This window comes from Dicentrarchus labrax, unplaced genomic scaffold (assembly GCF_905237075.1).
Source record: "Dicentrarchus labrax unplaced genomic scaffold, dlabrax2021, whole genome shotgun sequence".
Classification (NCBI taxonomy): domain Eukaryota; kingdom Metazoa; phylum Chordata; class Actinopteri; family Moronidae; genus Dicentrarchus; species Dicentrarchus labrax.
In genome coordinates this window covers 31,662,437-31,686,247 of record NW_026136721.1, presented here as the reverse complement: position 1 = coordinate 31,686,247, position 23,811 = coordinate 31,662,437, and the positions used below count along the sequence as shown (strand labels likewise).

General features: G+C 37.9%; 3 protein-coding genes across 3 annotated transcripts in view; 2 read left to right on the top strand and 1 right to left on the bottom strand.

Annotated features, from left to right (window-relative positions):
* mslnb (mesothelin b) overlaps positions 1 to 2,320 on the bottom strand; it is a 50,637-nt gene extending 48,317 nt beyond the window's left edge. The window contains exon 1 of the mRNA XM_051386510.1: positions 2,188 to 2,320. The gene's annotated coding sequence lies outside the window, so the exon portion shown is untranslated. The remainder of the gene's footprint in view (positions 1 to 2,187) is intronic.
* A 2,662-nt stretch (positions 2,321 to 4,982) lies between these two features.
* ears2 (glutamyl-tRNA synthetase 2, mitochondrial) lies at positions 4,983 to 11,496 on the top strand. Its single transcript, XM_051386624.1, has 10 exons — positions 4,983 to 5,367; positions 6,001 to 6,156; positions 6,265 to 6,454; positions 6,607 to 6,757; positions 7,332 to 7,653; positions 7,788 to 7,896; positions 8,474 to 8,627; positions 9,487 to 9,617; positions 9,706 to 9,841; positions 11,256 to 11,496. Exons 1-10 carry the CDS (start codon positions 5,217 to 5,219, stop codon positions 11,349 to 11,351), a joined length of 1,596 nt encoding a protein of 531 aa, XP_051242584.1. The 5' UTR covers positions 4,983 to 5,216; the 3' UTR covers positions 11,352 to 11,496.
* A 135-nt stretch (positions 11,497 to 11,631) lies between these two features.
* On the top strand, positions 11,632 to 23,572 carry LOC127355572 (ADP-ribosylation factor-binding protein GGA3). The gene is made up of 16 exons (XM_051386617.1): positions 11,632 to 12,656; positions 13,862 to 13,946; positions 14,397 to 14,472; positions 15,131 to 15,229; positions 15,327 to 15,450; positions 16,238 to 16,338; positions 16,421 to 16,501; positions 16,594 to 16,731; positions 17,807 to 18,020; positions 18,132 to 18,311; positions 18,399 to 18,466; positions 19,216 to 19,328; positions 19,996 to 20,150; positions 20,274 to 20,443; positions 21,208 to 21,318; positions 21,730 to 23,572. Exons 1-16 carry the CDS (start codon positions 12,614 to 12,616, stop codon positions 21,838 to 21,840), a joined length of 1,869 nt encoding a protein of 622 aa, XP_051242577.1. The 5' UTR covers positions 11,632 to 12,613; the 3' UTR covers positions 21,841 to 23,572.
* Positions 23,573 to 23,811: the final 239 nt, after the last annotated feature.

Genomic DNA, 23,811 nt, shown 5'->3' with positions numbered 1-23,811 from the left:
ATATTTTTAAAATTGCACAAATAGGAAACAAATGAGTCACAGCACTTGCTTCAGCTAGTGCACCAGTATGGCGGTATATATAAAGAATGAATATACAGGAAATTAAAACCAGTATACTACTTCATGTGGCATGTCGCCCAGTATTACATACGCATTTGTTTGTACTTTTTCTGTCCATCAGATGACTTTATAAACTCTACTTTTAAAAGCTGCTATATAAATAAAGTTATTATTATTATTCAATATTTACTTTCCTCTAAGAAATATATGGAGCTTGCTTGATGCTTCATATTTTCACCAACTCGTCATTAACTTTGTGTGTTTTTACTGTTTGGTGCTGGGCTGGTGTAGTGTACAGTGGATCTGTCAGAGCTTTTATTACTGCGGGTGGAAACAAAGGTGGTAAGAATGGAGTTTGCAGACTGTAAAAACGAATGATCCAATAGACTACAAGACTCACTGCGTCATTACGAGCGACTTCTTTCACATTACGTGTGAGTTATTTGATCTAATTGTTATAATAAAAATATATAAATTAGTGCCGCTTTAACGCTTAACCATTCGCTTAACACACACACTCCCTCTCAGTTCCCTCGCAACACTTTCACCCATTTATCCAGAGATACATATTGCACCATACATCTTTGTGTTGGAATAAAGAGTTTGTTCACTTTATGTGTTTGTTCAGGATCATTCCCTCTCCACACACTGGCAGCTGAAAGACAAACACAATTCTCTGAGACTAATTTGTTATTTCCAACCGAAGTGGTGCCAAACTATTTGAAAGATGTTTGTCCAATAAGGCTGGTTAAATTATGTCACATATATATATATATATATATATATATATATATATATATATATATATATATATATATATATATATATAATATTCCCTCCAGTCAGATATTTTTGTCTTTTAGATCCATATGACAGTATGTATAGTAAGAAGAAGTATAAAATTGAATGGGGACTGTAAGGATTTTTACTACATAACATGTAGCTACACAGTCCTTCAATAGAGGTTAACAGTCCAACACTTTTAATTTAAATGTTAATTTACACTTTATGAACTACAAATTACAAATGTTTCGTTATTGCAGGATATCTAATTTACCTTTGATGGACTAAAACAGTTTTTTTCTTTTCTTAAAACAACATTTTTGTTACTTTTAGGTTTATGGTTGAAGTGCGAAAATGTAAAAGATCACACATAAAAAGAAACACTGTAACGAAGAACATTTACTCAAGTGGTTTGAGGTACTTAACCTGAGGATTTGATACTTCTACTTCACTGTATTTCAAGAGGAAATTCAACAATATTATGATTTATTACTTATATTTACAAGTTACTTTTCAAAAGATTGTACAAGCAAAACATGTGAACATCTTACAAACTTTATGACTAATACTATATAATAACACACTGTATAACATATAGTGACTCTGTGTACACATTAATGAATCAGATATAATTATATAATAATAGCACAAAAACAATAACAATAACACTCTGAAAGGAAGAGTTCTTTTACTTTTTATTCTTTCAGTTCATACTTGATAAGAATATAAGAATTATTTAGTATTTAGGACTAATTAAGGAATATTTATACACCGATGTTGCTGTTTTCTACTTAAATAAAAGGTCTGAATGTTTCTTTCTGCCACAGTTTTTTCCTCCCTGAGAACATTTTGTTGACTGCAGTCACAAGTCAAGTCATTTTGTCAGCTAATGTTTTGCATTAGTTATTCCTTTTTCCAAACGTTATCTAGAAAGTCACATTTTTAGGCCTCTTCTTACCTCATACAGGTTTGAGCACATGCTAACCCAATTTAATGAGGCAGAAATAATTATTCCCACAGCTCAAATCCCTTAACGGCGTGTTGTTGCCAGAGGTACACACTCACACACGACATAAAAGGACCAGGTTATGGTACTTTAAGTGATTGCCTCACTGATTTCCCTCCGTAACTGAATGCATCTATCTCTATGTGACCAGCATTCACTATAAATCTATCAAGGACATATTGTTTATATTATAACATCAATCAGTAGGGATAGACAGGTGCACATATACGATCTTAAGAGATAACATTAAACATTGATGATGGAATCCGTTAGCACTGACAGATTTGTCCAGGAAAATAGACCATCCAATAAAATGAAATCAAAGCAGAATCACTTACCAAATCTTTTTTAGTCGCTGGACTCCTTCAGGTGCTGTAAAGTGCTGGTGTGTAACTCGCTCCTGACACCTGAGACACAGGCGCACCAGTAAAGGGTGTGTTGTCTTGTGATGATGACATTGGTGATGGTGGCTGACTCCTATGTGAAAACAAAAGGGGGCAGGACAAAGTTGGCTGGGGGGGGGGTGGAGTCATGTGTGTACATTTATTCTTAGCTTTTCTGTAGACCAATGCCAATGAGAAAGAGAGCAATGAAAGCTAAAGAAAGAGACACAAAGTGTAAAGTTACATTTGATTCATGTTGAGTAGGTTAAGCCCCCCACCCCCTTTTGATGTATAGCCCATATAAGCTTCTGGCTTTGTCTTGGCTCTGTATCACTTAGACAGCAGCCATACAAGTCCCAAATTGTGCAGAAAAATAACATGAAGGTAACATTAAAAGGGATTTATTTGGATTTTTAAGCAGCTTGTCAGGGCAATTCAAACAAAGCTTGTACCACACCCAAATCAGGTATCATGTGTAGACACCAGAATAAGGTTTAAAAGGTAAGAAAGAGATCTTTTTTAATGCTTTCAAAGTGATAAGTTTCTCTAATATGTCTCATAATTTATTACAGGATTGTCTGACATTTGGTTAAATGCCTTAAAATAAGAAATAACAAGCAGAAAAATTGTCATAAAATCAAAATGTGGACAGTAAACAGCACAGTGGCAGAGTCTAAACACAAGCTGAGAAATGTGAGACTTTGATATGCACACACGCACACACACACACACACACACACACACACACACACACACACACACACACACACACACACACACACACACACACACACACACACACCAGTGCATGTACACACAGATCAAGTTCAACTGGTTTGTTAACTGGAGGCTTTGAACAAACTGAAGTCATTATTATAGGAAGCCCTTCATTCAGTATAAAGGGTGACAAAGTGCAAACACACCTCCAGCAATGTATTATGAATTAATAACAATCAAATTCAAATAAACTTAAGTTTACTCATAATAAGATAAAGGAGAAGTGTAAATCCCAGTATGCTCACAACAAGACACTTTTAGTATTTCAGTCATATGTGTGTGTGTGTGTGTGTAAAATGTATACATGTTTAAGCATTTTAAAGTTGTTAAAGGAATAGTTTGACATGTTGGGAAATACACTGACAGAGAGGTTAGATGTTGTATGCTAAATATGATGCTAGAGTTGGTGGAGACCAAAACTAGGCTAAGAGAAGAGCTGGTGCTGGATTTACTTTCATCAGGTGGCCAGAAACAAGACTGGTTGTGTGAACTTTAAATCATTCACTAACACGTTGGCAATATCAACTTTAATTAAGGTTCTGAAGTGTCAGTGTTGTGTTTACAGACTGTTGCCAAGTGGTTAGAAAACAAAATAACATTTAGCATTATTATGAGATTATATTATGATGATTTAAGTTTAGATCTCTTAAAAAAGAATGTATTGATGATGGGCAGTGTGATTATACTATTATCTTATCGTAACCTTGTTTCAAAAAACTATCTACTTTAATGATTATAGAAACTCTTGAGGTGGAACATGTGACTAAATGACTCAGTGTTTTCTTCACAGTGTTTTCCTCGGTGGCTCCTCAGCTCTCTGCATGCTCATGATTAATCCCCAGCTTCCTTTCATTGCTCCAGAGTCACCAAACTTACAGTTGCTGCATGTTGTTGTTCTGGCCGCCTGCCTGTGAGTGATTGACCTCATCTCAGATATTAACAGCCGTGTATCTGACTTGTGGTCCACAAGTTTCCAGCCTAAAGTCTTCAGTCGCTTCCCATTCTTCAGTCATTCCCCAACAAGCTGTCTGCAACTTAAGGTTTACTCTTCATCCCCTACTTCCTGCCAAACTCCTGGCCAGTCCACTCCTTTCTCCAGTAAAATCTCCAAAAACATAACCGTCTGACTATATTCTGTTACATCTACAGTAAGAGTTGGGAGAGTTATTTTAAAAATGTAATCTGATATCCAATTCTTAATTTCCTGTTAAAAAATGTAGTCAGTAACCTAATCCAAGTATTATAATATTTAATTACCACCAAAAACATCAAATATCAATAAGAAGTATTAACTGTAATCTATAAAACAACAGAACAACCTTTGAAAAGAAAATGGAAACAGAAAAACTGGAAAATGGAAAGATTTCTAGCATCAACAATGTTTCCTCTGCTCAGTATTTAAATAAAAATCTATTTTAAAATCGTAATCCTGCTATATATTAATCCTTTTTTTTCCTAAATGTGACTTTTTTTTGTGCCTTTTTGTTTGGTATCCTGATTGCATAACCGTTGAGTCTCTGTAAATAAATACAGTCTAGACCTGCTATATTTGAAAAGTGTCCTGAGATTACTTTTATTATGAATTGGGCGCTATACAAATAAAATTGAATTGAATTGAATAACTCAGTTACATGTGATCCGTAACCACCCAGGGCTGTATGCAGTGCTATAATAATTAATAAAATAATGAACATGTCACATGTACAACCAAAACAATATTTAAATGGTTACATGTGGAGTTTATTCACAAAGTTGAATGCAGGAATATTTTTCCAATACTTCATAAAGTTGGGGGACTCACAAGAGACTTTAAATGTTTTAAAAAGGTCCCAAATGATGTGTTACAGGCCGAGATTTAATTACTTTTAGTCCAAAGTGTGGGTGAAGCTTCAAAAACACCAGATTTTTATGACCCCTTTTAAATGATAATGGTTTATTCCACCGCTGGGTGGCAGTATGCGCTGTGAGGATGCGCAATTCATCTTCCGGTCGCGTATCGATGAAGAGGAAACAACATCATGGTTTGACCCAAACAACGAACAAATGCTGCTGAACTTTCATAACATTAACATTAAGGTTACATGTGAGGGGACAACTCTTAACATTCAAAGCGTTGTGTGTTGCCGTCGTCGTCTATCGAAATGCAGTTCCAGTAACGGTCGTCAACGGTTACGAGAGCCAAGCTACGGTAGCGAGCTGTACGTCATATGAAGCCTCCCAGCATGCTGTTCACTCACAGGTGTTTTCTGACAGCGCTCGGACACACAGCAGGTAAACTCCGGCTGAGAGCCGCCGGTATACGGTGCTGCTCCACGGTTCAGGGTGAAGTGAGGGTCCGGTTTGCACCTAGTCCGACAGGTAAGGTCCTCCACCAAAATATATAGAGTCAGAATGAGCTGTAAGGTTAACTGTGGGCTCAGTATCACTGTGCTGGTTGTTTACTACACGTGTTTCCATTCATAGATCAACAAATCAAACACACCTCGGGTCATTTTCTAAACAGTCCTTGGTTTATATGAGTTCTGGTGCTCCACTGATATGTGCCGCACACTGTAATCCAGGATATATGCTGCTAAAACACGTTTCAACCCAGATTAAATCAGTTTTACACAGGTTTATTTATTAGTTTAACTGTCTCTGGATGTAAAACATGGACCGCATATTGGCATTTTAGTCCATAGACTTGACTGGAACTGAACCGTAATTATTATCACTGCTAACACCTGTGTTTGCCCTACTGTTACATGTCAGAATGGCTGCTGTGAAAAAGGTATATTCAGACACTTTCCTTCAACACCAAACCCTTGAAGTCAGTGCAGCTGCAGGTCTGTCGTCACAGTAGGACAAGTGCAGGTGTAAATGATGAAATTAATGTTACAGATTATGAGTGAATAATCCAGAATAATGTATTGAACATTGTGTTGCACATTGACCCGGTATTGCATTGTTCAGCAGTCTGATGCTCTGACAGTATAATGTTCTGCGCTGCAGGTTTCTTGCACCTTGGAGGCCTTCGAACTGCTCTCTACAATTACATATTTGCCAAGAAGTATGGAGGCTCGTTCATCCTGCGACTGGAGGACACTGATCAGAGCAGGCTGGTACCAGGAGCTGCAGAGTCCATAGAGGACATGCTCGAGTGGGCCGGTAAGAAAACACTTGACTAATAGACTATCTTAATGAAATGTTATGTTTCAATGGTGTATTATGTCCCCATTGTTTTAGAAAGTTACCTAAACTCACTGTCACCTCCAGGTGTACCTCCTGATGAGAGTCCTCGTCGCGGTGGGCCGGTGGGTCCGTACCTGCAGTCTCAGAGACTAGATCTCTACGGTCAGATAGCCCAGCAGCTTGTCGAGAGCAATCACGCCTACTACTGTTTCTGCAGCACTCAGAGACTTGACCTGCTCAAGAAAGAGGCCTTAAGGACTGGACAGACACCTAGGTGGCTAGATAATACATATACACACACACACATATATATACACAGTTTCAACTCATCATATTCTCACAAGCTTGAAGATAATGTACAACAAGGACATCAGGATGCTTTTGTCAGAAGTAAGGAATTGGCTGTTTCCCCTCTCTCTTTCCCAGGTATGACAACAGGTGTCGTCACCTTCAGCCTAAGCAGGTGCAGGAGAAACTGGCGCAAGGAGTCCCGCATGTGATCAGGTTTCGCCTGGAAGAAGGTGTCGAGCCTTTTCAGGATCTGATCTTTGGATTCAGTCATCACGAGGTGGCCAAGGTCAGGTTTGTAGTTCCACTCTGTTCTGTGGGTTTCACACTAAATGATGTAGATTAGAACCTGACCGATGACAATTTTTGAGCGGAAAAAAATCACAGTTTACCTAAATGGCAGCTGATATAGTGAATTTTTGAGCTGGAATGAAAATAAACAGATTTTGCACCAATGTTTATGCAATAATACGCAAAAAGCTGCTTTCTTACACACATAACTCTCTTTAACATGTTAAATAATTTAAAATATAGTCTACATTGTCAACCAATTCTAGAAATGAACACTGAGAAAATAAAGAATAAATGAAAATAAAATGAATAGCTGTGAAAACATCAGGACTGTAAAAACTACAAGCCTTATATCGGCGAATATCAGATGACACATATACGCCGATTTCGGTATGATACCAATATGTCTGCAATATGCCAGTATCGGTCAAGTTTTAATGTAGGTCACTCATCGACGATCAATTCTACCTTTCTCTTGTTGTTTTTATGCACTTTTGCCATTAAATTCACTCACTTGATTCAAAAAACTCATTTATCTTCTGATCCTCCTCTTTTCTTTTTTCTTTTTTTAGGTGGAGGGAGACCCTGTGGTAATAAAAGCAGATGGCTTTCCCACCTATCACCTCGCTAACATAGTGGATGATCATTACATGAGGATCAGCCATGTGCTGCGAGGGTCCGAGTGGCTCATCTCCACCTCCAAACATCTCCTCATGTACCGTGCTCTTGGATGGCGGCCGCCCACCTTCGGACATCTGCCGCTCCTGATGAACAAAGACGGCGGCAAACTGTCCAAAAGGCAGGGGGACATATTCATCGAACGCTTCCAGAGAGACGGCGTCCTGCCGGAGGCTCTGCTGGATATCACAACCAACTGTGGATCTGGATTCAGCAGTAAGTGATGGAGTAAACCAAGTGATGTAAAGAAACTGTATTTAAATGCACACATATATTGCATAGCTTATTTAATATATATCTATGATATGAGAACAATTACATGCTTCTAAATGATTTATGTTGCTTGACAGGCAATCGAATTGGGCGGAGGATAGATGAACTGATCTCTGAGTTTAATCCTTCAAAGATTACAACACATTCTGCTCTGTTAGACCTGGAAAAACTACCAGAGTTCAACAGGTAATTAGGACTCTCTCTGTGTGTGTTTTGTACTGTATTTTCATGTTTCTCATGTTACCAACAGGACATAAAAGATTCTTACTTCTTCCCATTTCTGAGCATATCAGTGGCTTTGAATGGATATACTGGATTTTTTGCATTTTGTGATAGATTAACTGAACTTATGAACTCTTAATGTTTTGCACAAAGGATGGAAACAGACTTCAGGAAGTCACTGTACCAGCTAGGAAATACCCAAGTATACAACCACCCAAAACCACAAAAAGTGTTTACACTCTAGTGAGACCCAGGCTAGCAGTTTCCTCCTGTTTTCCGGCTTTATGCTAAGATAAACTAATCGGCTGCCGGCTGTAGCTTTGTGTTTACGTGATCAAAATAAGAGTGTTACCAGTTTTCTCATCTACCTCTTAAGTCCCAAAATTGTTTCCATGTCCACTGCACAGAATACAAACCCTTTGGTTTCATCATGAGCTTCTTCTGCTGCCACCTTTTGGTCAAACCTTTTCACCTCATACTAATGCTAGCATGGCTGTAAAGGTCAGAGTTCATATATCTACAATCTTTCTGACTGTGGCAGAATTCACCTACTACACCGTATTGAAGATGAGGAGCAGTGCCAAATGCTGATAAAAGATCTGCAGGGACAGATCCAGCAGGCCTACACAGCCGAGATCCAGGATAAGGAAGTACTACACGAGGGTTATATCAGACGGGTGCTACATCTTCGTAAGGTAACCATACAGCATATTTATGAATATGTATTCATACCATGTTAAGGTGCCAGCAATTTCACTGCAGTAGGGCACTAGGGGCAGAATTATTCTCCAAAGGGAAACATATTGGATAAACTTCCTTGATACCCTTATTCCCAATGTTATGATGAGGAGATTTAATTTGCTTATTTAGTATTTTTTATTTTTTATTTAAGTATTTCTTATGTATTGCATTTAACTTGAGGTATATTGGGCCTTATTTCAAATCATTTTACAATGTGTTCATATTTTCAGCATGCTTAACCAGGCTTAATGCCTAACTACACAACATATAGCTTAAATTGAAAGTTGAGCAAAGTTGTTGTTGCACAGCCTGATGCCCGCTGATTCTGACTATATGAGTGTGTCTGAGTGTAGCCAGTGTACCCAGGAACTGTGTGTATGTTTCATGTTATCATCTCAAACTGGTAGATGCATGAAAAATGTGTGTTTGTCCTGTTGATGGTGCTGTGTGTTTATTTTCAGTCCAGAGCAAAAAGGAAATATGGGAGGATTTTCATATCAGGCTGATAAATTGATTTGAATGTTCTGGTATGTGGAAGCCATAAAACTGAATACCAGTCGGGTAACTGAGTTCTCAGCTTGGACATTTACATGGTCTTGACAAAATGCAAATGGTCTTAGTCATCTGGGTTTTTCCTTCAAAGACTTGATGGGATTTAGATACATACATACTTGATTTCTAGCCCAACAACTTTCCATTTAGACGTTTACCACTTGTCTCTTCTTCAGATGTGGCTTGTACTCTTATTTCTCAATACTGCTCCTGTGCCTCCACAGTTATATTGAAACTATTCTCTTCCCCTTCTCTCTACAGGGTCACATATGCTCCCTTAAAGAGCTTGTGAGTCCTACTTTCTCTTACCTGTGGGTGCGTCCTTCTGTCTCCAGCCAGCAGGTGGCAGCGATCACTGCAGACGCAGAGCACATTGCTTCATTAGTGCTGAAGTATGTAGTGTTGACAAGTGCATGCTTCATCCTTTCAACTACACTGTTGTAGCAGGTTTATGATCATGTCTGTGTCTCTGCGTTATAGATTGGTGGCTGAGCGAGGTGAGGACCTGGCAGTGGATCGACTCAGTGAAGATCTGAAGGCTCTCGCTAAGCAGACTAAAGCCACGAAATACAGAGAAGTGATGAAGCTGTTGCGTCTGGCTCTCAGCGGTCTGCAGGTACCTGAAGACATCATGTCCAGACAGTAATATAAACAGGAAATTGGTTAAGGAGAGGTGGTAACTTCAAGCTAACGTTTACCCAGAGCTTCATCAGCAGCTATGTTAGAGGTATCCCTCACATCCTCTGCTGCGTGTGACTGACCTTTTCTACAACCTGTTGCTTCAATTACTTACAGATTAAGTGAAGGTATAATTTGAAGCCTGATCAGCCTGTAACGTGCTGAGCTGAATTCTTGCTGCATCTTGCCTTTTGTTTATATTTTAGCTGTTAAATAAAGGCCCAACCAATGGCTTCACTCAAACATAAAATAAAGGGTTTTTATTTTAAAGGCGAACTCCACTTATTTTACACTTTAAAGTCTGTGTAAAGATCTTGTGGAGTACTGCTGCTCCAGAGGGAGAAATACTGCAAGTTTGAAAATCAAGTGAGCTCAACAGACCTCTGCAGCCCGCCCCTCAACTCTGCTTGAGGTTAGCGACTCGAGGCTACAGTGGCTACTACCAGCATAAACACATCCGAATCCAAACTGTCTGTGGTTGAGTTGCATTGTGGGTACTGTAGTCACCAAGTTATGACAAGGAAGAAGAATGTGTGACTTTCTTTGTCCATCGTGAGACACTCGTCTTACAGAATGTTAATGCTATAATGAGAGCCGTAGTTCAGACAGTCCCAATATCAGTCCCAGGTTTACAGTTCCCTCCAGTCCTCACAATGTCTGAATAAAATGATCTGAATGAAGTCTGCTGTCATCAAACTTTTCCAGCATTAGATGGACACTTGAATCCAGAACCACTGTTTTGAAATCACACTACCAATAAGATACAGCCTTTCGGTCTGCGTCTCACCGAGACTGAAAGGAACTGTGAGTTAACAAATCAAACAAAGATTAAAATGTTTGTTTTTCTGAGCCTTATGCGTCTGTGTGTGTCTGCACTATGATGTTTTAGGGTCATGTATTTTAAGATCATTCATTTTAAGATCATTTTGACTAAGAGGAACTAATAACATTCTTTCTGTACCCTTTTTTTTTTTTACAGCTCACTTGTAATTTTCATTTCTGCAATTTGTATTTTTTCCACTTCATTTGTTTTTGCTGTAATCATGAAAAAAGAGAGTCTAAGATCCTTGTTGGACTATTGTATGTGTCCCTTTTCTTTTATTTCTCTCCATGGCAAGACTAAGCTAAACTCTAAAATAGCACGTTTGAAATGATAGTAATGACTAAAACCTCAGAAAGCCTACGGTGACTCATTCACCACAGTAACCTTGGAGATATTCAGAGAGGGAATATGGAAAGAGGAAATAAATTCTGATTACTTCTGAGAGGTTTACTCTGTTTTCTTGCTGTCTGGTTTTGATTTTGCATGACTTCACTGACCCCTGATCCTCTGTTCTCTTTCTGCCCTGCAGCAAGGTCCCAGTGTAGCTGAGCTGATGGTGTGTTTGGGGCCCGCGGAGATCAGCCATCGATTGCAGAAACTTGTGCTGCTTTCAGAGACTAGTTAAAGACTGCATTGTCACCGCACAGGCTGCTGGGAACCCGATGCAGACAGGAGCTGCTACCCTGGATGAATGAACTGCACGGCGCTCATATAACTGAAACAATACTTGAATTACTACAAATATCTTATAAAAAAAGAGATTTTACTCATATGGTCTGTTTGTTTTATTCAGTGCTTTGAGGCGTTACAGGAGCAGGTGACATAAGGAGGCCAAGGATGGGAAGTACCTGGGTATTTTTATGCAAACACTCCTGTGCTTTCTCAGGAAAGTCGTTTTTTTGTAACGAACTACAGCAGACAGATGTGTGTTGTACATCCATAAGAAAAACTTACAAACACACAATACAATAAATAACAAACATTTTTGCTTTTAAAAAATATAATCATAATATATAGACATAATCATTATCAGCTAAATGTCATTAAATTATAGATAAAAGTAGCCATTACACAGCATCAGTGAGTTTTACTGTCACATAACATTTAAGTATTATTACAGGTTCATTAACATGTAAGCACTGGTAGAAAGTAACTACCTACATTTACTCGAGTACTGTACTAGAAGTACAGTATGTTTTATTATATATGAGTATTTCCATTTTCTGCAACTATATTTCTACTTTACTACAGTTCAAAGTACATTGTGATGCTAATACTTGTGTACTTTTATTTAAAGTAACATTTAAAATGCAGGACTAAGCTGTGGTATTGTTACTTTTGGGTAAGTAAAATATCTGTGTACCTCTTCTACCACTGCGCAGGTATTTTATGATGTGCTTATAAGCTACTTGTTGTTATTTTTAGTGTAATCTAGAACAACACGTTATATTTTATAAACCTAGAGTAAAGAAAAGTACAGTATTTTGCCTCTGAAATGTAACTCAAAGCTTTAAATGCAGCCTAGTGACTTTCCCACATCTTATATATAAGTTGTTTACATTTTTTTATTTGTTTATAAGCACTTTAATTTGACCATCTGCCCACTTCCCAACGCAGTGCTGATATATATAAGTTATATATTGAGTTTTCAGGGAGGAGGAGGGTCTGTGTGTGTGTGTGTGTGTGTGTGTGTGTGTGTGTGTGTGTGTGTGTGTGTGTGTGTGTGTGTGTGTGTGTGTGTGTGTGTGTGTGTGTGTGTGTGTGTGTGTCAGGAGTGTGACTGGGCGTGAGTGTCACATGTCAGCCGTTTGACACCTCCGCTTCCCTCAGAGAGACTCAGACAGATCCGCAACTCAACATCTCTGGAGCTGCAGGAGACGGACGACAATGGCGACCGGTGACAGCCAGGCAACTTTAGAGTCCTTGTTCAGTAAGTTTAAACAGCGTAAAGTTTATTTTATTTAAGCTGTTTGTTTGTTTTTTTGCTGATATCCGACATAACGTATCCTCGTCATCCCTTCAAATGCACAAACGTCAGATTAACTGTCGGTTTACTTCGCTGACGCCTTATATTTGCGAGTTCATGCTTCATTGTGTCGATTCGTTTTCTAAAAGTTATTGTAATAGAAAATAATAAGTTTGACATTGTGGAGAAAAGTATCAGTTGGGTACAGGAAGTTGGTCACACCGTGCGCGCACACGAGACGAGCGGGTGTGTGTGTGTGTTGTGGTTGTGCTCCTGCTGTGCGCGCGCACTCTGGCAGAAAAGTGTGTTCATTTGTTGAGGTGTTTGTTGTCATTTATTTATTTTAATTTGGGGTAAAAAAAAATAGCAAGAAAATGACGGAGAAATGCACAAACCTGCATTTAAAAAATATACGAGTAAAGTGTAAGTTAAAATTGATTTAAATTCACTTAAATGGACTAAAATATTAAAACTAGTATTGTGAATACTTGTCTTTTCAGTTGAGGGGTTTAAACTATCAGTGCTACAGTTGCATATTAAAGCCTCAAATCCAAAGTTTTGGCTTCTTAGTTCAGGTTTCATACACTCGTCATCATCCTCTCTTTGCTTTTTATTAAATTCTCGTTTTTAAGGTGGCTCACTGTTGGAGACACACACTTTCTAACTCCCAAATCAGCAATATTTAATGAGTATTATCATGTTCAATGCAACATCTGAATCTTTAAAGTAAAATAGTAACTCCACCCAACAGATACATGTAGTGGGGGAAACTCCAAAGCTAGCCACAGTATGAATACTTAAGTAGCATTATCTTAAAATAGGAGTTAAATTATGGTATCAGTTAGTAGAGTGGCTGACAATTAATCAACTGTTTTCATACTTGATTATCATTTAACTAATTGATTAAGCAAAACCACAATAATGTGTGGGCTTTGGACCATTGTTTGAACAAAACTAACTACTAATCTTGGAGATTATTATGCATTTCCCGCTTTAAATAGATAATTACTTAGTACTGTACCATGCATATGCAGTGTAATCCCAGTAGGTCTGTCTTTTTAACTTTCACTTCTTCTTTACATTATACTATTATATGCATATATTTGCATGCCTTTGATCTAATTGTGACACATTATAAAAAATAGTTTCCTCTGGTGTCTTTGTTGCAGGCCAGGCCACAGACCCAAACAATCAGGAGGACAGATGGGACTGCATCCAGGGCTTCTACCAGCTCGTCAACCAAGAGACTGATGGGTACGCTGAACTCAGTCTTTTTTTGAATTATACCTTCATTATGCACTCGCACACAAACCTGCGTGGCTTTTCAGACCATCTTCAGGTTTTTGAAACAGAGCTGAAGTTCTCAGGGTTGCTTCAACGCAACTGTGGCTTTTGAGAAAGAGTTGCTTCACATCCATGTTGCGATCACAGCTTCTCACTTACACCATCGTGCGAGGGAGAGGAAGAACTCAGCAGCACCTTTTCCCCTTTTGACCCTTTTCCTTATTAACGTATTATAATGTCTAAATATAGTGCAATGTAAGTTAATGTTTTCATCCATTTCTCTTAGATTTACTCAAGCATGACAATGTGTGGAAGCTATGCAAATAGTACTCCTTTTTTTATGGTGGCACAACATGTTCTTTGCTCACGATCTATATCGGGCATTTTAATGTGACTTAAATCTTAATTTTCTGCTTCCAGTCCGCAGGTAGCCATTCGTCTTCTTTCCCATAAAATCCAGTCGCCGCAGGAGAGAGAGGCTCTGCAGGCTCTCACTGTACGTAATCAGCTTCTTCATCTCTATATGTAAAGCAAATATTCTGCATATTTATCTGTTCCCAGAAGCAACAAGTAACTAATTCTTCCATCCTTTTTAAATTTAAAATGTTATTTTGTCTTCATTTTAACAAGTCAGTCACGAAAAGAAGCAATACCTCCCCTGTTTGGTGTCTGTGTCGACACGCAGTATACATTTGTTTTAATTTAATGCTGTTTCTCATGGGTTATGCTCAGCATTTATCAGAACGTCTTTAACGCTACGGACCATTCGGTGAAAAACAAAAGTCTTTGTTTTAACCCTGAGGAGGGCGGTCCTGTGAAGAATATCTGTGACTAACTTTTATCACATGGGCCTCAAGTGACATGAGGGATTTTATCAGCGTTTTAATCTTCTGTGACACCATGCAGTTTGTCATCCATATATTAAAGAGAGCTGCAGTGTTTCTCTTATAAAATGTAACCCAGAGAAGCTTCTGGAGGTTCGTGTGCCTCATGTCATATGACATTTAAAGGTGGTTAACCGTGAACGTGCTGTCACAAATCTATTTTCTCTCTCTTTTGTGTTGAGTAAGAACAAAAGACTTCTTTTTCTTTCATTTTCACTTGATGAAGAAGATTCTGTTAGTAATGATTTATTCTGATTTGGTGCTTTCCAGGTTCTTGAGGCATGTATGAACAACTGTGGCAAAAGGTTCCACAAAGAGGCTGCCAAGTTTCGCTTTCTCAACGAGCTCATCAAAGTTTTAACACCAAAGGTACGGCTGATCCTAGATAAGTAATAGATTGGTAATTCAATCAAATGTCAAACTCGTTTTCTGAGGAGTGACTCTGATGTTGATCTTTCCTGAGCAGTACTTTGGCGCGTGGACTCCACAGAAAGTTAAAGACAGAGTGACGGAGGTCCTGTACGGCTGGACTCTTTGGCTTAAAGAAGAACCCAAGATTCAGGAAGCCTACTGCATGCTCAAGAAACAAGGTCTGAATGCAACATGGACACAACACACCAACACAAAGTCTGTGCTCAGAAGTCATTTTATACATGTAATTTAAAATGTGTCCTTTTAAACTCTGTAAATAGCCTGAGCAACACTTTAATTAAAGCTGGGTTCGTGCATCATATATTAGCATTTTACAGATACACAAGATAAGATAAGCCCTTATTGATCCCCAGAAGGGAGATGGTAAAAGAAAGTAAAGAGTTAAAAAGTAAAATAAATAATTAGAAGTATATTTAAAAAAGGAAAACATTGCTGTTTCAAGTCAAGAGACACAGTCTTGTGACTTTTAGCAGCAAAGTACATGTAAGAGTAATATGACACCATCTACTATAACAGCATACACCAGATTAATATATAGTATGATTAAATAATGATAGCTAGTGTTTGTGGGTAATATATAAAATATTACATATTAATATAGTAAATAATGCAATAAAATATTATTTATTTAATAAAAATACCATAATATAATAAGCATGAGGCAGACTTCCCACGTGCCTTGGAAAGCCTGAAAACTAGGGACTAGTTTGTTACAGTTGCTCAAGGTGTTCACACAAGGTTAAAGAATAGAAATAATAATTATATTACAATAAATGTGTATATAGGTATATACATATAAGTAAAAAAAAAAAATATATAATATTAAAAGAGCCTAAGTATGTACCTTATAATAATATAATATATGACAATATATAAACAGTATAGACGATATATGTCTCTTCTCTCAAGACTAAAACCATCATGCTCCTTTCTTTGTTATTTCAGGTATTGTAAAGAATGATCCCAAACTTTCAGACACATTAATAATGGCGCCGCCACCACAAAGAACCACAGAATCTGTTTTTGACCAAGAGGACAAGGCCCAGGTAAGTGTGTGTGTGTGTTTGTGTGTGCGTGTGTGTGTTTTATAGTTAAGTTTCATCCTAAAATGTGTTTCTTTATCATCAGCTATTAGCCAGATTATTGAAAAGTGGCCGTCCTGAAGACCTGGAAACTGCCAACAGACTCATTAAAAGCACCATGAAAGAGGTGAGGAGTGCCGTGATGGTCGTCTCTGCGATGCGTGCATTTGTAATTGTGTGAATTTGGTATTCATGTGTTTATGTTGTGTGTGTTTTTAGGAGCAGGAGAAAGCAGAGAAAGCATCAAAGCGGGAATCTACTCTGAAGGAGGTGGAGAGCTGCACCAAACAGCTCAGAGAGCTACTGGACGAGCACACGATCACCGGAACCTCGTTACAGCCGAGTGATGACGTGAAGGTACGTTGGACGTTACGCTGACATTCACCGTCAGAGAAGGTGAAGTTAGGGCCTGCTTTAAAGAGAAATATAGTAAATGCTGTTGAAGCAATAGTGAAACATAGTAACCTCCACTTTTAAACACAATTTAGATCAGATTTCACCTCTGTATGCTTTCATCTGAAGGTCATCATATTAAGGCTTACAGTTGCAAGTTACCAATTTATTTCCTCTAATTTTTCACCTTTTATAGTGATATTATTGTGATCTTCTGTTCTAAGCACTTAACACATTGAGCCTGTTACTGGCTTTTTTATTATTACTGTCAACAATAATACCAGTGGTGGAAAATACATTTACCCAAGTACTGAGCTTGAGTATAATTTGGAGGTTCTTGTACCTAACCTGAGTATTTAAATTTTTCTGCCACTTTCTACTTCACTACAGTACATTTCAATGGGAAATAGCAAATGACTTTAATGTTACTGCACTTCAGTTATCTGAGAGCTGTAGTTACTTTACAAATAAAGATTTTACATACAAAACCCTGAGTCCTAAACCTAAATACTTTCTCTAACCACATGCAAAGACTTGTCAGTGCAGTAAGAATATTGCCGCCTGTATTCAAATGTATTTGTTTCCAGTATTTTCTGGAGTCAGGTTTCTTTTTTCTTAATTCTAGATCCACAACACACCTCGTACCGCTCTTTGAAGATACAGTCCGTTTTTAGACAGGTTCATTTGGATTAAAAACAGGTTTTAATTCTACTACTGCTGCACTTCTTCACCTGTTTTAGGTCCAGATTTTAGACAGAATTGTCTTCATAAGATCTAAAAATATCTATAATAATGTACTACTATATGAAATTCTACTTCACTTTTACTCCAGCCATTATATGAGACCTGTCTTTTATTTAAGAAAACATGGTACGTTCTTCAAACCAGAGCTCAAAGTGAAGTTTAAGACTAGAAAGTGATATTTGGTCCGAGCAGAGCTGCACGTTTCCCATCAGTATCATCTGTAAAGGAGAATGTGTTTGTGTGGAAGTGTAACTCAACATTTGAACCTTCTCTCTCTCTCTCTCTCTCACTGCAGACCCTGTACGAGCGCTGCGATCGGTTGAGGCCCAGCCTGTTCCGCCTGGCCAGCGACACGATGGACGACGACGCAGCTCTGGCTCAGGTCCTGGCGGCTAACGACGAGCTAACGCTTGTAGTTAGTGCCTACAAAGACCGAGTGGGGAAGAGGGAGTGTAACGGTGGAAGAGAGAGAAGTAAAAGTGAGGAAGAAATGGAGGGTAAAAATAAAGGTAGGCCTGGGTTTTTTTTTTTTTTTACTCCCTGTGGAGAACACCTTGACCTCGTGTTTGACTCTTCTCTGTTCTGCTTGTATTTGATCCTGTTTCTTCTTGTTCCTCCAGCTCCAACGAGTCCCAGAGAGATTAAAAGCTACCACCTAATCGACCTGTCAGCACTGGACTCTCCACAGACACACAGAAAGGCTGACTCACCACCATCATTCGAATCCTCTTCGCCCATGTTTTCCTCTCTTCTGGAGAGTAGCTTCCACTCAGTGGCTGACCAGGACCTCAACGAATTAGGTAGACCTGGATTTGTACCTATTTCCAGCTCTCTGATGGTGATCAATAGGTTTCATTATGTAATGATGTGGTGTCCTGTACTTACAGACTTCGATAATCTGGTCTCAAAGAAGACTCAAGAGACTTCAAGGTCGTATTATGAAGATCTCCTACAGGTAAGGCTCGGATGTGAAGATAAAGGTTCACTGCTTGATATTAAGATTCACATATTGGCCATTAACTAGCTGCTTATTAGCACTTTGACTCTTAATTAGTCATTATAAAGCACATATTAATGCCTTATTCTGCATTAGTTTTTCATCAATAACCTCCTAATTACTGCGTATTGATAGTAAGTAAGGAAGTTGTTGTACATGAATTAAGATATATTGCTCAGTAGACTTTGAACTCTTAAACTTCAACTTGAATTAAAAATATTTTACTTTTTTTTTTTTTTAATTATCACAGTTTAAGTTGCTCATAACTAAGCAAAACCTCACTTTAGAATGGGGAACATTTTCTGAGTTAGAAAGACTTCATTTTAAATTATTTGGACACTATTAACACTTAGTTCTTTGTTTTGTTACATTAGACCACATTTATAAAGTGTTATTAAGAGAGAATGAGTATTATCATAAGATCCATACTAAGCAAGATTGTAATTCATGTGCTACAACTTCCTTCCTTACTATCAATAAGCAGTGATTAGGAGGTTATTGAGGAAAATGGCCTAGTAGTTGTAGAATATGGTCATGCAGAATAAGGCATTAATAAGTGCATTATAATGACTAATAGAGACTGAATATGCTGCTAATATACATGCTAATAAGCATCTACTTAATAGGGAATATGTGTACCTTAATATAAAGTGTTACCGTGGTTTTTATTTGGGAGAGTATTAACACGGTTGATCTTTTTCTGTCAGCTTAATGGAGAGGTTCAGATGAAGAACGCTGAGCAGAATGGAGGCAGGGGGCTTCTGTTGACAGCCCGTGGATGTGGAGGCAGCAGTACGACACCGAATGGGACTAACATTTGGTAAGGACGAAGAAAAGGAAGGAGACTCTTAAAATCCTAAATCCAGAAACCATTGGAGAAAATACTTTAAATGTGGCATATATATGTATAGATAACATTAAAAAAAGTGTTTCCTCTGCCAGTTATTGACTGTGCTCTGAATAAAAGCCACAATGGGAAGACGTGATGTAAAACTCCACAGGTAATGATTTTGTAAGGAGGTTAATAGATAATCATCAGACTCTGGGTGTAAATTCTTATACATTATTTAGTTCAGAGCTAAAAATTCTACTTAACATAAGTACATTTGTAAATAGGAAGACTGCCCACATTGAAACTTACATAATAATAACATCTGCCTACTGATCTCGTTTTGTTTTTGTTTAAAATAATACAATTTCATGTTAACTGTAACTAAAATGTACTGTTATATCATATATTTACACCGACTGTCATCTCAGATAATAAAGTTTATTGTTCAACTGTACTTTATGTAAAATAAAAAGATACATAAATATTTGTTATTCTCAAGTTATTGTCAAGTGTCTGCAAGTAACTACGTTTCTGCCTCATAAATTCTTTATCAGTCAGGAGTTGAGTCCAGGATGTGTAAATGCATTCTGGGAACATGGAAGTCATTTACCATACTTATTACTATAACGATTAAAATGCCTTTTCCTTCTCTCAGGTCACTCCCTCACAGTGAACAGTTTACAGAATCACCATCCAAGACACAGAAACAATTCAACAAAGTATCGGGATCTCCAGTGAAATTGGAGGAGAGCTCGTGTCCCTCGACAGTCCTGAAAAACGTCTTTGTTCCAATGGAGACCATCAAGCCCAGTATGTTCCCAAAAGGCTGAAACAGCTGGGTTTACTTTGTTTCATAGTACAGTTCATTTTTGTGTATACAGCCTTCTGGATATCCTGTTTTTAAATATCTGTTGTTTCCTTGTTTGTTTGTAGGTCACTTTGAGCCGATCACGCTGTACGATCAGGGAGGGATCCATGTCTCTCTACATTTTGCCAAAGACTCTCCGCCGGGTCATCCAGATGTGGCTGTGGTCGTCATCTCCACAGTGAACACATCTGCCCTCGAAGTAAAAGACTTAGTGTTTCAAGCCGCCGTTCCAAAGGTAATAAACTCCAAACTCATATTCAGACTCTGAGTCTGAGCCAAAGTAATTTTGGCCTTTTAATTACAAAAGTTATTACTTGACACATGATAGTAGCTTTATACATAGTAGTTTGCAACTACACCACTAGATGTCACTAAATCCTAGACATTGGTGAGAATGGGCTGTTTTCCTACATTTTATATCACTGTAAATGTAATTGTTTGGGTTTTTTCCCTGTTTTCCGGGTAAAAATGGAAGAAACCTCAGGAAGAGCAACAGAGGATGTGCAATAGATGTGTGAACAGAACAGACCAATGTAGTAAAATTAGTAAAATTGTAGACAGTTAGGATGATTGTAAACAAATATAAGGTATTTTTCTACTTTTAACATCCTCTAGATTGAGAAATTAACAGATGAATTGTAGAATATGATCAAACATGCAAATAATTTAGTCAGTTGTGGTCTTTCATGTTCTTCCAATTGGAAAAATAATCCAAGACACGATCAGTTTTCACACAAAGTGCCATGTTTGACCACCTTTGGCCTGCTGGTAGTGTCTCAGTGTTAAAGCAGCAGCATCAGTGTTTCAAGCAGATGATAGGTTGACACTCTTTTATAAAATTATGTGTTTAAGTTCATCATGTTTCTGACGCCACCTCCTGGAGCCACTTCACATTTGTCAGCTCACCTTATTGTTTACACTTTTCTTTATTTTATTTTCTACATTTTATGCACATTCCCAAGCATCCAGTTGATTGTGAGTTTCATTCCTCTCCTGCAGACCATGTTAGTGAAACTTCAGCCTGCCTCAGGGACACACCTACCTCCTTACAACCCTCTTCTGCCTCCGCCCGCCATCTCCCAAGTCCTCCTATTGGCTAATCCTCAGAAGGTGAGTTCTAAATTATCATGTTAGTGATTGATGTAACGCTTTACTTCACTATTACTTACAGTACATTAAACAGAGGAACTTCAGTACTTGTATACAAGAACCATTAGATTTCAGTGTGTTTTATGCTTACGGTTATATTTTATTTTTGTGGTGCAGTGGTGTATGAGATGAGCAAACAACAGTTTATTCTGAATTAGACATTTAACACTGTCCAAATTATAGTTAACTGTGAAGTTAGTGGATGATAACCTTTGCATTGAATAAGAACACAGTTGAGATTAATTACGTGTATAAAAACTAGAGTCAGTGATAAATTGGATAACCAGGAGCACAATGTGGCAAGTATTCATTTGAATTTAATTATTTATTCCTTCACTTTCTCCATCTGACATCTTTGCCTCCTTCCCTCAGAGAAAGGTGCGTCTACGCTACAAGTTGACTCTGACACACGGAGACCAACAGCCGAAAGAGACCGGAGAGATCGACAACTTTCCTGATTGGACCGCTTTGATTGGCCACTAAGAACTTCAGAGAGTTGGATTTAACAAAAAAAAAAAGAAAAACCCTCTGGAAATGAAATCTAGATTTTGAAGTGAACCCAGCGAGAAAGCAAAACTAAAAACCAAAAGGTGGGAAACTTGTGACCATGCCTGCAGTCGACCCTCATGAGGTAAACAAACACCACAACAAACAAATATCAAGACTGATGCAGACGTTTGTCCACTTTATAATGTAGCGAGCACGATGCAAACCAAGAAATAATCTCAGATTTATTCTGTATTACTCTAAAAAGGTGGGTAAACTCTATTCCACACATAGAAATGTTAACAGTTGCGTTGGGTTCGGTACATTCCCGATCTACCTGATTCAGGTATTCAGTATTCTGTTGTCTTAGTGTGTTGTTTTTGTTCTTGCTGCCTGTTGTTAACCCGCAGTTGGATTATACTGTATGTTCACTGTTATCCATATGTGCCATACGATGGAAGATGTTGTGTTTTTAATATCTATTTATTTTAAGAATAAGGCACTGACTCTCAAACTATGGTGTGTGTACCACTGGAGGTACGCAAGCTGCATCTAGAGGTATACAGAGGAATTTTATTTTCAAATTATTTAATCTGAAAACCCAGGATACTATCAAAATGCTACAAAAGTTTGATTGAAAATACTCAAAATATGAGGAAAATATGTAATTTAAAGTTAGTAATATTTAGTGTTTGAGAAACACTGGCATAAGGAATGTGGGAGAAACCTTCAGAGATTGGTATTTGTGTGTATTTCGCCGTCTTTGACTGCAACTTAAAACACAAGCAAATGAAGGAAATTTCTTCACCACTGTGACAAAACAGGCAACATTTTGTTTGAAAAATCAAGCAAATCAAGAAACACTTTTTCTACCTTGACAACACGTGGCATAAAAGGAATGTGCTGCAAATATAGAAATGCTACTTCAGCACAACAGAAAGTTACATTGGCAGCTCAAATCAGACTGGTTGCATTATAGTCAGTGGTGGAGGGGGGGGGCTCTTATTGTGAAAAACCAGGATGTGTTATTGTTGTGCACGAGGCCTGTTGTGAACATTGCTGCAGCTAATAGTAGTCTTCTTGTTGTATGTCATGGGTTTTTCACAATAAAAGCCACTTCCTCCCAATACGTGATGTAAACTCTCATACAGGAAGCTATTTGGCAAACTGAATCTAATGCAACTAGCATGAAAATATAACTATTATATTTTATAATATTATATAATTAACTTACAGGATCTCCTGTTGTGTTGTAACTTTGTGTTTGTGTGTTTTCTAAAGCTGCAGCATATTTATGTCATATTATGTTTTTCTTCATTTGCTTGAGTTTTATTTATTTGTATTGTGCCGATTCTTTTCTTAATGTGATGTTTGAAGATCATGTCTTAATTTTCTTGTGTTTTCAGTATGTTGAGCTCTTTCAGCCACCGTAGATTTGGGTCTGTTGTTAACTGTAAAGTCACTGTTAATTTCATATGAGTCAGTGTTTCCTGATGAGTTGTGTTTTATACTGTGAAGTTTTATAATTTGAGCCCAGAGCAACAAATCCAGTGCTTCTTCTATTGCTGTCGGATTTAGTTCAAAACAGGCTTTGCGAGATTTTTGATGACTTGAAGCCAATTTGAATGTTTTCTTTGAATGCTTGTCTGCCTATTGTCTGTCAGTCCGGCAGTGTGTCGCTCGGCCATATGTCATCAATAAACACAAATGCAATATCTTACACAACAAAGCTCAAATTCTCTGCCTCACCAAATCTTCCCAATCCAAAAACAACAAAAGGGTTTTATGGTAATATAATCTCACCCTGAAGTTTCATTATAGTTCAGTAATGAAGTGACCCGGTTCAGGTCTTTGACCTATTTTCTTAGTGTGAGCTAAAAGAGAGAGAGAGAGAGAGACACCACCAAGACCTCTGACGATGCTGGGACTTATTTTATGATTAAACAACTGAGGTTGGGTGATATGACC